We start from the raw sequence: 15899 nt of genomic DNA, 5'->3' as shown, positions 1-15899 counted from the left end.
AATTGATATATGTGACCCGCTTTGTTTTCTTTCCGAATTTTGATCTCATGTTTGACCCACTTAACTAAAAAGGTTCGCCATCCCTGTTATAGACCTTAAAACTTGAATAACCATATATAGGCTAGTCAGAAATAGTTATGCGATGCAAAATGTAAAGACCGCGTATGAAATCCTGCACTGTACGTATGAAATCCTCGTATATGCTCCCCACAAATTTCCTGCTTTGGAATTAAACCTTACGATTCGAAAACGTCGGCACACTTACCCCACAAACCAAAAGAACGGGGTTAACAAACCCTATCGTATCACGTGAATGTTTTACGTTACATGGGTATGTATAGACCAGAGGCGTGCAACATACGGCCCGCGGGCCAGTGTCCGGCCCGCGGCACCTATTTTCGTGGCCCGCGCAGACTTCAAATTACTCTATAAATTATGAATACTTTTTACTGTTAGAGCATGGAATGCTGCCATTTGTACACCAACACTGGCATTTTTGACTTTGTACAACGTCACACCCTTATAAGGTTTTAACCACTGTGACGACATATTCCCGTTGTTGCATCATCGTGTGCATTATGAAAGAACAGCCTTTAATGATTCAGTAACAAGATTTATAGGTGCAGTAAATATATTGAGATTTATTCTACGAAACGGTTAGCACATATCCCATTGATCAAAGAGTATTCAAAGAGTTACTTGATTGTGTGCCCCTTTTAAATAAACTATTAAATAAACTGTTGAAAAAATGTATATGTTGCTTAATTGTCTGGCCCTCAGCATTATTTTAACTGTATGTTGTGGCCCACTGCGATAAACAGTTGCACGCCCCTGGTATAGACTATGCTACGATGCTGCTCAAAACTGTCTGAGGTTTTACACAATTTCTGTTTAAGTCCACATACACTGTAAGTTGAACTGATGGAGCAAAAAAGAGGACGTATAGTCTACTGTTTATTGTTTTAGCTACAGTAAAATAAATTATTTACCGCACAAAAAATATCACTTTATTTTCCTTGAAGGGGAAGTCCCTGGTTACCAAGACAACAAGAGTCCATGCAAAGAGCTGGTCACTCGGTGTAAAAAAAACGAAAAGCAGCAAAGTTTGCGTAGTTTCCTGTACTTTCTAAAAATTGTTCCAAAAACTGCTGTTCTGCTAAACTTAACAAAGACAAATCTTTTACGGTTTGTTAAGGGGTTCATATATTTTTCAACAAGATAAAACAAATAACATGTCCGGGAGGCAGAGACAGGTTAAAGGTTCCCGAAAAGACTACAATTCACCAGGTAGAGTAGCAAATTAATTTATTCCATACAAACATTATCAAATAAATAGTAGTCTTTCACCTGTGGAGTGAAAGTAATATAAAGCTTCTGCATTATAGCATAATATAAAGTTTCTGCATTGCATTTATTTATGTATGACTTGTCCAAAATTTGCCGAAGGAACTGTAAGCATTTTATGAACACAATTTCACTTTTCTAATGCTAAATATAAAACGTGTGACTAATTTCTATAGGTATAATTAATTCATTTTTGCAGCAACATCATATCTGATGACTGTTCTTGAGAAAAAAGCTAGAGATGAAACTTTACAGTCATCAGAGTCTATTACAACCAGGGTGGGCATGGCCTTCCAGTCACTTGAAGAGATTATTCCACACTGTGGAATATACACACCAGTGTTGAAACTTATTCGCGAGGAGCTAATAGGTTTGTATTGTTACAAGATTGTTTCATTTATATTGTATACAGTGCATTACTGTTAGTAAAACAACAACCAACAACAACACATTCATTTTTAAGATGCTGTATACAGTGATTCTTACACAACATCAAAACCCAGCAGCAAAGATCAATCAGCAAAACTCGAACGTATTCCTTTTTTTGTTACACTACAGGTAAGCAGGCACAACAAAATAAAAATGCAAAAGATGAAAAGATTAAATGTATGTTCAGAGGTTACAAGACCAAAGAAATGAGACACTTGAAAATCTGCAAGAACGAATTGAGGAACTCAAAAGAGATGTAAATAAAGCTAATCAGAGCATTGCCACTAAAGACGAAGAAATAAAACAACTCAAGGCTGAAATTGAAGAAGGAAAACATATATTTGTGTCACTGGAGGATCTTAGCAATCAAAAAGAGGACCATATAGAAATGTTAGTGTTTTTTTAATAATGACAACAAGACAGTTTACCAAAATTTTCCTACAAAATAGATACTTTAACAAAAGCAAGACAGGGCAATTTTTAATTCCACTGAATAAAAAATGGCCATAGTTTTGATATAACACATTTTCCAGGTTGAAAATCATGAAAATCAAGTGATTCTGAAAATCATTTCTATTCTGTTATCAGTCTTGTAACGATTTCCACCTTTGCTGGTTTTAGCCTGGAAATAAACATTTTTAAACTTTTCCAGGTTGATGCAACAAATCCATGAAGAGCAGTCAAAAAGTGAAGAAGTCGCAAACTCATTGGAGAATGTTGTGCAAATTGTCCAGGATAAAAACAGTGATTTAAAATCTGAGGCAGATATGTTAAGAAGGTACAAGGTGGCTTATGACACACTTAAGGACACTTTTGATCTTCCACCAGACAAGCGACCACGCAGAGGTTTCCGAAGGCCTGTAATCTCCACTAAAAAGGTTAGTTTTAGCAATTTAAAAATATTTAATTTACTCATCTGTAAGACATGCCGTTTATTTTTTATTGGTGATTTTACATAAACCTTTTTATAAAACAACAACATTTCATTTTAAAATTCGGGTCTAAAATTGGTTTGTTAGGAATTTAGAGACTTGTGTTTGCTGTAGCTCTATTATTACAACCTCCAACATTACAGACACAACTATTATCAAGCATAGAGGCAGCATCAAAACTGGAACAACAAATCATTGAAGTTCAAACAAAAAGCCTCGAGGAATATGACCAATATTTGGAAGAAGTCAAAAGTCAACTATCTCAAAAACAATTCTCAGAAAATGAAACTGACACAAATTTTTTTAATGAGGAACTTCAACTTGAAAGTCTTGGTGATGAGGTACAAATTGATGAAGTTTTTAAAAAACCTAATGTGTTGACGTGATTTGTTCGTAAAAATAGCACAGTTGTAATAAAACAACAGCTTATTAAAGACAACATTTATTTTTTGGGGTGATATGACATATTGACACAATTCCACTTAAACAATCATCAAGTAGCTCAGCAACTTTGAAATGGTGGATAGCCAAAAAATTGGAAGGCACAATAACTGAATTATAACGAACCAAGCTGCGGCTTCACTGTATTCAAAAGAGTTTGGTCAGGACAGGTCACAAAAAGTAGGCTCTTCACTGCGTTTCACAACAAAAGCACCAAGTCAGGAAGCAAAATAGATCATACTATGTTCTGTTACAACTGTCTGGTCTTTTGAAGGCAAATGTAGGATTTTTCCAAATCAGGAAACAGCTGAACTGCTAGCATAGAAATAATAACAATTTTACAGCAAATTGTAGTTCATCATTTGTTAAATTGTGTTTTTGTCATGTCTCAAACATTTGTCCACTGCTATAGATGTCATCAAAGCTGAGCAACTTTCAAAGATTAATATCATCAGCTGTCACTGAACTTGAACTGGTACGACAACATCGGGACACTTTGCAAAGTCAGTTGTCACAAATGGAACAAGCTGAAAATCTTGCAGCTGGTGATGCTGGCAGCAATGCTGGGACTTTACCCCCTTCATCAATGGCTGGTGGGCCAGGAAGCAGTAGGATGATGACTCATGATGATACAGGAAAAAAGACCAGCACTGGTATGCCAAAATAATAAATGAATAATGTTTTGAGAAATCCTTAATACATAGTAAAATATATACCTGTAAATGGATTCTATTTGAATAAAGAATTGAAGAAGATAGTTAGGCTAAAAAAATGTTCCGCTATACTCATTAACTGATTCCGTTACTCAGAATTTTTTTTCTATTCCTAGTTACCAGTAAAATATATCTGCATTAACAGTGACAAACTAAATTTCAGCAGTTGTTGGTTTGCATTCTGATTTTGAGTGATAAAAATAACACAAGCAAAATCATTGTAAAAACTTAATCTGTTTACATTTGATGTGATGCAGAGTCACAGTTGTCACTAGAAAGTGGTTTGGAAGAAGATACCACACCTCTTGTCGATCCAACAAGTGACCCATTCAATCCCCAAGAAAGACTTCTCAGCAAGTACTCTGCCATGATTTACACATCAGTAAATGCAGGTAAATAAACAACTCAACATTTTCCATGCCTCATTATGCATTTCACAAGTTCTTTTTTAGGAAAAACCTTTGACGAAATATCACATGCAAAGTTTTGTGTGAGCTGTGGAGAAAAAACAGCAATATGTCCTCACAAAATAACTAAAAGTGACTTGGTAGTTACACTTCCCAATGGTTGTACTCACATCAAGCTCTCAAGACCCATGGTAAGGGTTTCCCTTCCATCTCTTCCAACCCAAGGGTAGGTAATGCTTGCTTCTGAAAAAGTACCAGTGATTTAATTTAGTTATCTAGATCACAAGAGAATGACCAGTATGCTCAACATCATGGAAAGTGGTATGACCCTATTCCAGAAGATCGGAATTGGAATAACACAGGTGTTGAAACATCAACCTTGTCTAATTAATAAGTAACTTAAAGTGCTTTAGGGAGCACCCTGACCATATTATCTATAGGGAGAAGGTAAAGGAAGGTTTTTTAGTTTGGTCAAAAATATGTCATGGCAAATGTTTGGTATCGGTGGGCACTGGTTCATAACTTTGTCACAAGTATTTTGAAATTGCTATGTTTTTTTTAGAAGAACACACCAGTGATGCAATGTCAGTTCGGCGCCAGCTGGCCCCATTATGGCAAGATGCAAAACGACAAGCTGGTATGGATGTCATGTCAAGCTCATCAACTGTATGTGCAACACGAGAGCTCACACTGCAAAGGGTTCACTCCCTTTTGGAGCAATTTTATGCTAGCATTATCTGGAGGGATGAGCATGCTGGACCAGAAGATGAAACATACACATTTAAGTAAATATATGTTTGCCAAAATATTTTGTTTGTCAAAGTGATACCGAGTCTATGATTGTACAGTGTGTTTCAAACCAACCAAACAAATTTACATTATTTTCAGGGGATACATGTACAATTTCATGTCTGAGAGATACCAAGAAGAAGAAATTTCTCCAATGGCAACATATGATCTTGTAACTGCTGTAGTGAAGTATGCTGCCCAGGACAAGGTTGGCATTGTAAATTATAGCTTGTGTATGTCCTGTAATATTATATATTTTTCACTTAGACAGTGCTAGTCCTGGGGCTTACATTAGCTGGAATCTTCGATGGTAGTGTTGCTCGGTACATTCATCTTGTGGCAGACCTGATTGATGTGGTAGATTGGCAGGAAGTATCAGACTTTGCGACATTTGCTACAGTATTGTATCCCTTTTTACATGTATGTGCAATGCTTATCTTATCTGCTTGAACGGTACCATTTTACATTTCTTATTCTGAACCAACATTTATCAATCTGTTTTGAAAACTAATATGAATTTCCTTTTTGAAATATAAAAATTAAAACATACATGTAGGTACATTAAAATTCCTAATTTTTCAGGAAGATGATGCTGAAATGCTTGCTATGGAGTATGTGGCATTTAGTGAAAACAAAATCTCAAAAACTTTGGTCATGAACTACATTATACATATCACAACAAAAAATAGGGAGCCCAGAATATTGGTAAATACAAGCATTCTGTTTCTTTTTACTATAACAAGTTAACCAGACTAATGCAACTAGGATGCTGAATCGCAACTGGCAAACTGTGAAATGAAGGAGAAAGGTTTAATGACCAATGATGAGTTCCTCACTGCACTAGAATCTATTTGTCCTCTTGCAAATGACTCCCTGATAAAAAGACTCACATATGAATGTATGCTGACTCTTGGATACACGACAGCTCCAACCAAGAAACTTGCTTGTGAGTAGCCTTACAGTACCAGCGTCTAATAAATTGCTGTTTTTGTGCAAAAGGGAGCAGTTCAAAAGGCAGATTATTAATTTTGACCTGCCAATTAAAACAGTATGAATGTTTTATATGCAGGTATTGTTGCATACATTTCATTTCTGCAAGTAGCAACATTGCTCAAGAGTCAAATTAACCAGCGGGTGATTGAGGCAAGGAAAAGGAACATGGAAGGTTTGTTACAAAGACATTTAGTTTGTATACCATCTAATAATCCACTATTATCGGACAGGTTTAACAAAACTCCATACAGCTCCAAGCCTTGTCCCAGAGAAAGGAAATCTTATAACTATGACTCAGGTATTTTTGCTACAGTGTTGTTTTAAGTATTGACAACAATTTGAATTTTTTTATTAGGTGAAGCTTTTGGCGGCAAATATCGCACGGCAGAGGCAAGCAGGAAATCGACCCTCACAACAGTCATTTGATGATGACTTGTACTGGCACTCCAGACCAAACACAAGGGATAGTCTGTTTTAAATGGCAGCAACACAAAACCATAAATGGCTTTTGACATATGAAAGCCAGAATCAGGTCCGCAAACAACAATTTGCGACAAATGATACTGCAAGTGAAATATAAAACAAAAGGAAAAAGCACAATTTGTATGAAATAATACTAAAAAACATCTAACACATAATTTGTGTCTTATTTTGAGTTTCTACATTTTACCTATTTCAATGCATCCTATTCAAAACCAGTGTTGACAATAAACATATTTAAAAAATTTATATTGCTATACAACATGACAAGAGGTTTAGTACTGAGGGGGTGGACCCTGTTGGTGAACATTTCTCCTCATTTCCATCATTGGTGTTCCTTGTTGCAGGTTGTATTGAGGCTAAAACATCAAATGTTGGTTATGTTGTTTCAGGAAAGCAAACTGCAGTAATAAGCTTGTTAAGCACAACCTTTTTTCAACTAAATAGTAGAATAATTGTCTCTGTGGGCCCTTAACTAATAGTCAACATATCCGGTTTCTGAAATGAAAAGTGCCTCCCAGTTTTGACAGAACTTTTAAAACCCGTTAATTCAATCTAAAGATACAACAGATTCATCATTTTGTTTCATAAATATTTTTTACATTGAAATAGTTGTATCCTTAAAAGTGATTTTTCAAAAGCTGCACTACCCAACATTCAGTAGCCTACATGAAACTGCCTTCTTTAATTGCACCGCTTTTTTACTGCAAGTAAAAACACAGACTGGTTTTGTCAATCAAAACATATCTTTTTCAGCATTTTAAAAAGCCAAGTAAATCTATTCTGCAATCTCATCAAGTATTTGTCTGTTGACCCATGGATTTAATACATATGCTTGTAGCTGGTAATTTATGCAATTCTTGCACAGCAACACACACCCAATGTAACATTTAATTTACCTGCTGATTTATCATAGTCTGATGTTGTTGTCCAATCATTGGTTGCTGCCCCATACCTCCACCTGTTTGCATACCTCCTCCACCACTTATGGTATGCATACGATTTGCCGCCATTCCACCACTCATTTGGTTACTTTGTGGATTGATCCTGTCCATCAATAAATGTATGTGAGATGTATTAATTAAATTTATGTTAAACCCTTACAAGCATTCTTAATTACTCCAAACATTAAAACTTTTTTGCAACCTTGTCATATGCGCTCCACGATTTGGTATCTGGTTAATATTGTACTGGTTCTGTTGCTGCGGTTGGTTCTGTCCTTGCATCACCATCATTCCCACGTTCTGGCGCTGGTTAAAGTTTCTCGATGTCTGACTGCCACCCATAGGCATATTGCTTACAAAATTACTTCCACCCTGTTGTGGTTGTTGTTGTGGAGGTCCTGTGTACTGCTGGTTCACTGAGGCACCACCCCCAGTAAGCTGCTGATAGCCCCCCATTTGGCCCGAACTACCAGCACCCCCTGTGTTGCGATACACAGCACCATTGTTGTAATCTAAACAGTACATATCCACGTTTAAAAACACAGTTCTGTCAGAGTCACATCTTGGCAATTACCAGCCCCATTATTGTAGCAAACTCACATGAAATAATATAGAACACTTATAATACTTATAGTTTTTGTATGGCTTTTCCAAAGGCCCTAAAACTTTTGATTTAAAAAAATCTAATGTTTAAAACTATACAGTACATTTATGCATATTCTACCATAGAAAAGCAAAAAGCAGGGCTGATCCAACAAAAATGTAACAATCAAAAAACTGTCACCTGGTTTAACAAATCTCCAAACCAAAAAAACAAACATGACTATTTCTTATTCTTACTCATCATGCCATGTTGCTGGGTCTGCTGCTGCATACTTCCACCAGCAGCATTGTTGTAGTTATTAAAGCTTCCTGATTGGTTAAGCATTTGTTGGGGCATGTTGATTGCTTGCCTCTGCTGAGGTGGGAACATATCATGGCTCATCTGTCCACTTTTCTGCTGAAAACAAGAAAAAAAATATCCACCATACAGTTCTTTATTGAAGTCAAGTAAAACCTTCCAACAGAAGCTGCAGTCACGAAGCAGTGAACTCATTAAAAAGAAAGCAATTTTTAAAACAATGCATCTGGTTGTTTTAGTTGTCAAACGATTTTACAGTAAGCAATGTAGATTAGATAAATTATACCACATTTGAATAAGAAATCCATTTATAATAATAGTCTTAGGTGACATGTTATGCAGTGGACATGGACAGTTTCAACCTACCGACATTCCCACAATTTTTTGCCTCACATCAGGATAAGCATTAGACTGGTTTGCAGAAACACTCTGAAACCGCACTTGTGGAACTGATGGCTGACGAGCACGAATCCAACTCGCCAAATGTTGTCTAGTATTACCTTTATCTACAAAAAAGACCATTTATGTACAAACTACTTTGTTTTTGTTTTTGCAATTCCTTCGAGCAATAGAGCGGCCCTTTTAAATTTTCTGCTGTAGCATTTGAAATAACCTTTTTCAAAGCAAGTACAGTCGAACTGGGTTTCTGAAAGTTAAGATAATTTTGAAAAGATATCATTTTTAAGCTTGAAGTTTCAATACCAATGTTAAATGATATTTAAGATAGTATGAATAAATGCCAGCAGTCCATCCTGTGTAGATTATGTAACTTTAGTATAAATTGTACAATGATACAAAAATGTCCACAAATACTCACTTGGAGGAAGGTGTTGTTGGGTTGGTGGGAATCCAGAAGTGGAAGTGAAGTTGCTGGCCTGATTTGTGCTGGCTGATTGAGTTGGCGGAAAGTTGTATTGTGCTTGGTTGGTGATATTGTAGTTCTGGTAGTTACCACTGTGCTGTTGTGATGGACCATGGGTGCTGTGCATTGCAGGTTGGGAAATATTTCCACCAGTATTAATGGGCAGGTTTGGTCGAAATGGCAAAGGTGACTTTGTAATCTGATTAGTAACATAGGAATCATTGCTAAATGAAAACTAGTGGTAATCAATAAAAAGTCATAAAGGCATTACAAGTTAAAACTGATATAAAGTTTGCAAAAAATGGAAAAAAAAATGTTAATGATTTTTTAGTTAAATACGCTGTTATTAAAAGTTAAGAGGTGAACATTACTAGGCCTGGTTATTTGTTGCAATTGCAACCCCTGACAAAACAAAGTTATGTCTCTGTTGCTTAATTGACCAAGACTTGCAAATGTTTACTTGGCAATTAACAATGAACACTGGTTGTGGAGTGTTAGTAATTAAATCTTCAAACATTTCTTCACAATACTTTAGTTTTGCTGGTTTGGGAAACTGGTCGACGCTTGGGCTTTTTCCTCATCGGATCTCCAGAAGAAGTTCCAGGAAAACTTGTCTTGGATGGTTTGCGCTCAGGAATTTTAGCCGGAGGTTGGATAACTTCTTCTTCCTCTTCCTCAGGAGGCAGTTTAGGTGGAACGAGAAACTCACGGCGCCAACTGTTAATCGGCAAATATTTGTAGTTGGATCAAACAATCGAACGTAATTGTAAGCATTAAGCCTAAAATCTCAACAAGTGGATAATAATGTATTGCGTGATTATATGGTTCCTACCAGGGAGTCTAACCACTTGTCATATGGGTTCAGGTTCGGTTTGGGTTCACTTCGTTTTGTTTTTAAGGGTTCGGGTTCGGTTCAGGTTTTTAAAAATGTATATTTTTGGGTTCGGGTTTTGTTCCAGTTTGGGCAAATTATCCGGTCCGAACCGGTTTGCGGTTTTTAAACCGGTTCAAATTTTTATTCGTTTCAATTTAATTCTACACATCATCTACCTGGCTTTATCAAACTTCAAAATAATTTTGACCGTGCACTGTAATTTTGACACGGCCTGTAAGTGTTATCTCGCGTATTCTTGTGCGCTGTTTTGAAAAAAATCACAAATTATCAAACAGACTGCATTTTTTACTGGTTCAGTTCCGGTTCGGGTCCAACACCAAACACAATATAGGGTTCAACTCCGGTTCGGGTTTTTAGAAAATCGAAATTAGCAGTTCGGGTTCGGTTCGGGTTTAATGAATTTAAACGCTCAAACCGGTTCGCGGGTTCGGGTTCAGTTCCGGTTCGACTCCCTGGTTCCTACCCGTCGCAATAAAACTTAAAATTTGGTAAAATTTGAACATACACATTGTTTGCATGCTAACATGACTATTTGCCCATCATGCACTAAATTAAAGTCTTGCCCCCAAAATGTGTGCAAAGTGTCACCTTTGACAAACAGTCAAAAGTGGAGGAATTATTTGAATACAATTTCACATTTTTTTATTACTGTATATATAACTGTTTCAAACCTACTGAAATTCACTTACTCTCTCTTGTTGTGTTGATGGTGCAACATAAGGGCATGTTCTACTTCATACTTTGGAGCCTTCCTTTCCATCTTCCGTGCCCCGAACCAAGCAAGACACAGTGGAGCAGGCTGCTTTAAACCTTCTATGATATCCCATGCATTTAATTTCTGCTTACTTGCCACCTTTAAAGCAGAGGAAAAAATGAAGATATCTATGATTATTTTGAACTTGTGTGATATAGCCCCAACAATAAGTGTTCCATTTAGCCTACCATCAAGCTGTTTAACTTACTCTTTTTGTAATATGATCAACAATCAATTGTTCTAGCTATCTTTTTTAAATTTAAAATGTTGCCTGAAGTATCTGTTTGAGAAGAACACACTTTGAAACCAAGCATTTACAAAACAGCAGTATTTTACAATTTTCTAGCAATTAAAAGTTATGATTTCGAGGAAGTTGTACATCCAAACCGATTAACTTGCTTGTAAACTAAATTACATTTGCCAGAATAGCTCTACAAACTTGCCTGTAAACCTTGTGTACTATCTACAGGGACTGGAACTTTGTTTCCACGAACATCAAGTAGAGGACCTGATGGCTCACAACAAACCACATAAACTTCTGCTTTTGGGATGGGAAGCAGATGACGCAATCGACGAATGCTTTCTGATTGTCGACCCATCTCTTTCTGCATGAATTAAACGAATCAGCAAACATTTTTGTACAACAGTGCGTATTAAGATCTAGTGTTTTTTGTGAAATACAATTACATAGTGCGATATACAGCACTGAGTGCACACGATAATATTTCCTAACCTTCATTTTCGAAACAATCTTGATATATTCACGCTTGGTAACTTCACCTCGGTTTGAACCATCGCCACCAAGTGTGTGATGGAGAAGAATTGCAATCATGTCAAATACAATATCAAAGAGCTCAGCGTTTACCTGTGAAAATTCTCCAAGTTAAAAAAACACTAGGTACAACATGCTTATTTTGGGGCACTTGCCTGAACATCAACCATCCCAGAGTTTATGAGCTGAGTTAGAAGAACAACAACATTGCTTGTCCACTGGGCATTGCTTTGTACTGTATCAAACATTCCGCCCACCTGGAAATAGAATCAAGACAAAATTTACAAAAAATTTTGCATGAATTTTGTTTCCAAAAAATTTGGTATGATTGATTTTTCAAAGCAGAAAAAAAAGTATTGATCTTACCAGACTGAGACGAAGTTGCAATGCTTCATGTACTCCTTGTGAGGTACTTAGATATGGAGTCTCCTTTCCACCATCCCTCTGTGTGTGTGCACTCTGCCACTCTGTGTGCAGCATTATGATTTGTGACTGCAACGAGTCCAACAGAGAATCCCTCTGATCGTCTTGACCCTGGAAAATTCAAGTACACAAGCTTTTGTAGCTGCCACACAAAAACATGTTCAGTTCTAAACGAGACATGAAAGTTATACAGGATATAAAAAAGGAAAAAAATAACAATCACAACACACTTCTTGGCAATTACATCAAACCCTTTACAGCATTTGTGTGCACAAATACATTTTAGAGCCTCTGTTCAAGGCTGGAAAACACAAACCTTGAGACAGGTGAGAATTAAGGTGAGGAAAGGCTGATGATTTAGAAGCAGTGAACAAGTTTGTTTGTGGTCATGGCGTTCAGCTCTGACACTTGCCCCGCTGCGAGTTGATGAAGTAGACCAATTTTGTGGAGCTTCCAAGATTGTACTTGCCTCTTGTAATACTCGACCCTGGACCTAAGCCCAAATAATATAGAGGTTGTCAATGGTGTGCCTTTGCCTTTCACAGTTTAAATTTTAGCATTGGTGACATTTATTCTTGCATAAATTTAGCAACAGGAACAGTATTTTCATTTAAAAGTGGGTAAATACTGATACTCATATGATTACAAAGCCACTGTATATACCCTTTTAAGATTTTCTAACCACTTAATTTCCTAATCAACTATTGTTTGTGATTCATATTAACCTCTTAAAAAGTCCTAGGGATAAACAAAGAATGTTTAAAATATGTTGCCAATGGTGAGTGATCTAAATCAAAGCTCCTATATTGTACCATACAATGTACTAATTCATGCTGCTTGCTGCTACTTACTTGTGAAGGAAGTTTTCCCACCAAAGGAGCAACGAGCCAAACATTGCATCGATCCAATTCAGCTCCAGTCAATGATGATTTTCTCTCCCTTGCTGACTCCATTAACTGTTGCTGCTGCTGGCGCTGGAAAACTTCTATTGTTGCTCTGTTAAATACCAGAATCAAATGACATTTGTTTGTTTTACAATCATGGCATATATATTAGTAATGCCATAACTTTTCAAATTGTGTACCATATAGACATTTTGTTCAGTGTTACTTACCATTTTTAATTATAAAATGGATGAAAGTGTAGCAAACATTAAATAATTTTAACCAAAATTTCTAACACAAAATGAACAATATTACACATTGTGCAATCTAACACCTCTCACATAGCACACAGTTTCTGCAACTTTCACCTGCAAGGTTATTACATACCACTAGTGGTACAACAGTATTGAAACTACATGTAGTCAAAAAGCAATGAAAAGTTTTGGCAGTAAACAACAAAAACCTACTTTGCAATATGCTCTGGTAAACTTTTCTCTTGTGGAGATTGTTGAAGCATCACTTGCAGCTCAAGCAGACATTGTCTCATTGTCCATCTTGTCATGCTGCTTAATATGCTCACCACATAATTGTGCGGATCACCACTCAAAGATGATAGTCTCTAAAATACAAAATAAATATATGTTAAAACTTGTCCTCAATTTACAGTATATTGAATTATCTTTCTAACACAATGGCTTCTTTGTTGTTGACAAGTTACATTACTGTTTTGCTTACACTTAAGATGAACATAAATTCATAACTGGGATCAGCACTGAAGCATCTATGCAGACCAGCGATTATGGCACGCTCATATATAAATCATAGCTATATTTTTCTAGCCTAGGCCTTGCCATATGGTGGTGAATGCTTGGTGACCAGCTGATATATGGCGCCTTCAATGGGCCTGGCATACTGTGGTTTTGCTTACAATGTACAAAATATATAAAATTTAAAACATGTTACTTCCCACCTGCAAATCTTCATCTGGGTAGCAGATCAATTGAATAAGATTCTGACGCTGTTTCTGAGTTAACACTTTGTCAAGAAGAAGGTCCATAACCGGATCTTTCAAACACCTAGCAGCAAGTTTGTATGTAAAAATAAATAGTCACATTTAGCCACAAAAAAATAATATTCCAAAATGCAAAATAGGAAAAAAAAGTAATGAGATATAAAAAAATATTAACATTTGCTTGATTGCTTTCATACATAAATTGTAAAGGGTATACCTTTCACGAACCCACTGCTGTGAGCAAATAATATGTACAGCATGCTTGGCAAATTCACTTAAGCTCGCTTCATCCATTGCAGAACCCCCACCACCCTGCATCAATGCATGTGAAGTTTAAAACCTAACGCACCAACACTTCCACATAAAAAACATTTACCATTCGACCACCATGTTCAGGTGCCTGACCTGGCATCTGAATGTCATCAAAGTTATCAAAACCCTGAATTGGAGCAAAAAACCTTGACACACTGTCATCATTTTGATAAGAGCTCTTTCCTCCAGAAAGACCAGCATCACCTAAGGAGTAAAACATACCTTGCAAATTTTTTTACAAGAATTATTACAAGAAAAGATTATTTATTCTAATATTAAAGCCTCCCAAACTTTACTATGGAAGAGATTTAATCAATATGCATGGCATTTCAACCCCTTTGCTGAGCAATTAAAGTAATAGACAGTTCATCAAAATAGGTCTATTAGACAACTATCAGGAAGAGCATTACACAAAACCTAGTGAAAATGTAAGAATCTTCAAACATTTTCCACGCAACATTGGCATAATTTATCACACAAACAGACCTTCCAATGGGTTGAAAATATGATTGTTACTAGTTTCTACAGAGCTTAGTTCTACAGACCCTTGACAACAAAAACTTGTACTTTTAATGCAGTTGTTTTTCTCAGCAATAAGAACTAGCATAATGCTTTTAAACCAAATGTGACAATAGACATTAACTGTAGAAGGTTTGTGCCAAATGATGACATTTTTGTTTTGTAAGCTCCTACCTAATTTTAGAACAGCTTTCAGCACAGCAAGTACAGCCCCAACAGCAATATTGCGTTGTGCTGCAGCCAGTAGGTGGCGATCTGCAGAGGTTGGTAATCTGAAAGCATTGCTGCCAGTGGATGAGCTGGGTGTCTTAAACAGTTGTAGCAGAAGATGACATGTGAGTCGAGCACCTAACAAACATATTGCTGCTGCAAACCATTCAAAAAACTCCAACTAAATTCCATTCCAATTTTACTTTTTACTTACATTCCGATTTTATTGTATGCTACAATTATGCACCATTACTCAACACAAAATATGCATTAAGGAGTGAGAAAACAAAGAAACATATATTGTATAGAACACAAAACATGTTTAATCTTTCAGAAATTTTGCGGATAAAGACGACTTACCTGTGTTAGGATTGCTGAGTCCTGCACCGGATTTGTTATTGCAAGCAGCCAGGAGTGATGGAATAGCAACATGCTGAATGACATCTTCTAAAGACAGACAACCTCGAGCAATGAGAACAGCAGTGAGCAGTGCAAGTGGATCACGGATTTGAGAATCACTTGCCTGATGACAAAAGTAAGTTATAAATCAGGTACAAAAGTTGCGTAAATCTTTGTGTTGCAGCAAAGTGTATCTTAAAATTGAAATAAACTAGTGAATAAGAAAATAAATATTTAGTTATTTGAGCTTAACATACTTTTGGTTTCTTTAAAATGTTGATGATACATACATTATGCAAAAACAAATCATTTTCGTAATTAACGATAGGCTACAGTTTTGGATTCAGTGTGCAATAAAATGGAATTTGCAATGAACCGCATATGAAAAACAAAAAAAAACAGGCTGCCTATTAACTTGTATACTGATCATGGTTAAAATTTCATTACCAAATATTTTATTTTTCCTTGTGATTAGGCAAGCCTT

At 36.3% G+C, this 15899-nt stretch overlaps 2 protein-coding genes across 2 annotated transcripts in view; one reads left to right on the top strand and one right to left on the bottom strand.

Moving 5' to 3' along the window:
- Window positions 1–1028: 1028 nt before the first annotated feature.
- Window positions 1029–6777, top strand: LOC145222589 (uncharacterized). Its single transcript, XM_080088743.1, has 18 exons — window positions 1029–1287; window positions 1544–1714; window positions 1808–1902; window positions 1961–2163; window positions 2426–2651; window positions 2849–3046; window positions 3559–3799; window positions 4117–4251; window positions 4312–4492; window positions 4546–4628; window positions 4829–5051; window positions 5155–5263; window positions 5323–5475; window positions 5638–5760; window positions 5821–6001; window positions 6125–6220; window positions 6279–6346; window positions 6404–6777. Exons 1-18 carry the CDS (start codon window positions 1233–1235, stop codon window positions 6524–6526), a joined length of 2664 nt encoding a protein of 887 aa, XP_079944869.1. The 5' UTR covers window positions 1029–1232; the 3' UTR covers window positions 6527–6777.
- Window positions 6376–15899, bottom strand: part of LOC145222588 (mediator of RNA polymerase II transcription subunit 12-like protein) — a 24889-nt gene continuing 15365 nt past the window's right edge. The window contains exons 25-44 of the mRNA XM_080088742.1: window positions 15377–15539; window positions 14981–15154; window positions 14352–14491; window positions 14193–14287; window positions 13934–14039; window positions 13431–13582; window positions 12931–13075; window positions 12396–12572; window positions 12023–12190; window positions 11812–11913; window positions 11618–11749; window positions 11328–11489; window positions 10820–10983; window positions 9766–9952; window positions 9191–9434; window positions 8740–8879; window positions 8313–8472; window positions 7675–7984; window positions 7428–7575; window positions 6376–6887 (exon numbers count right to left, since the gene is read on the bottom strand). Of these exons, the coding sequence (XP_079944868.1) occupies window positions 6804–6887; window positions 7428–7575; window positions 7675–7984; window positions 8313–8472; window positions 8740–8879; window positions 9191–9434; window positions 9766–9952; window positions 10820–10983; window positions 11328–11489; window positions 11618–11749; window positions 11812–11913; window positions 12023–12190; window positions 12396–12572; window positions 12931–13075; window positions 13431–13582; window positions 13934–14039; window positions 14193–14287; window positions 14352–14491; window positions 14981–15154; window positions 15377–15539 (3153 nt within the window). The 3' untranslated portion in view covers window positions 6376–6803. The remainder of the gene's footprint in view (window positions 6888–7427; window positions 7576–7674; window positions 7985–8312; window positions 8473–8739; window positions 8880–9190; window positions 9435–9765; window positions 9953–10819; window positions 10984–11327; window positions 11490–11617; window positions 11750–11811; window positions 11914–12022; window positions 12191–12395; window positions 12573–12930; window positions 13076–13430; window positions 13583–13933; window positions 14040–14192; window positions 14288–14351; window positions 14492–14980; window positions 15155–15376; window positions 15540–15899) is intronic.

The sequence above is a fragment of the Phallusia mammillata genome, chromosome 4 (genome assembly GCF_965637545.1).
Source record: "Phallusia mammillata chromosome 4, kaPhaMamm4.hap1.1, whole genome shotgun sequence".
Lineage (NCBI taxonomy): Eukaryota > Metazoa > Chordata > Ascidiacea > Phlebobranchia > Ascidiidae > Phallusia > Phallusia mammillata.
This window is presented reverse-complemented; position numbering and strand designations above follow the sequence as displayed.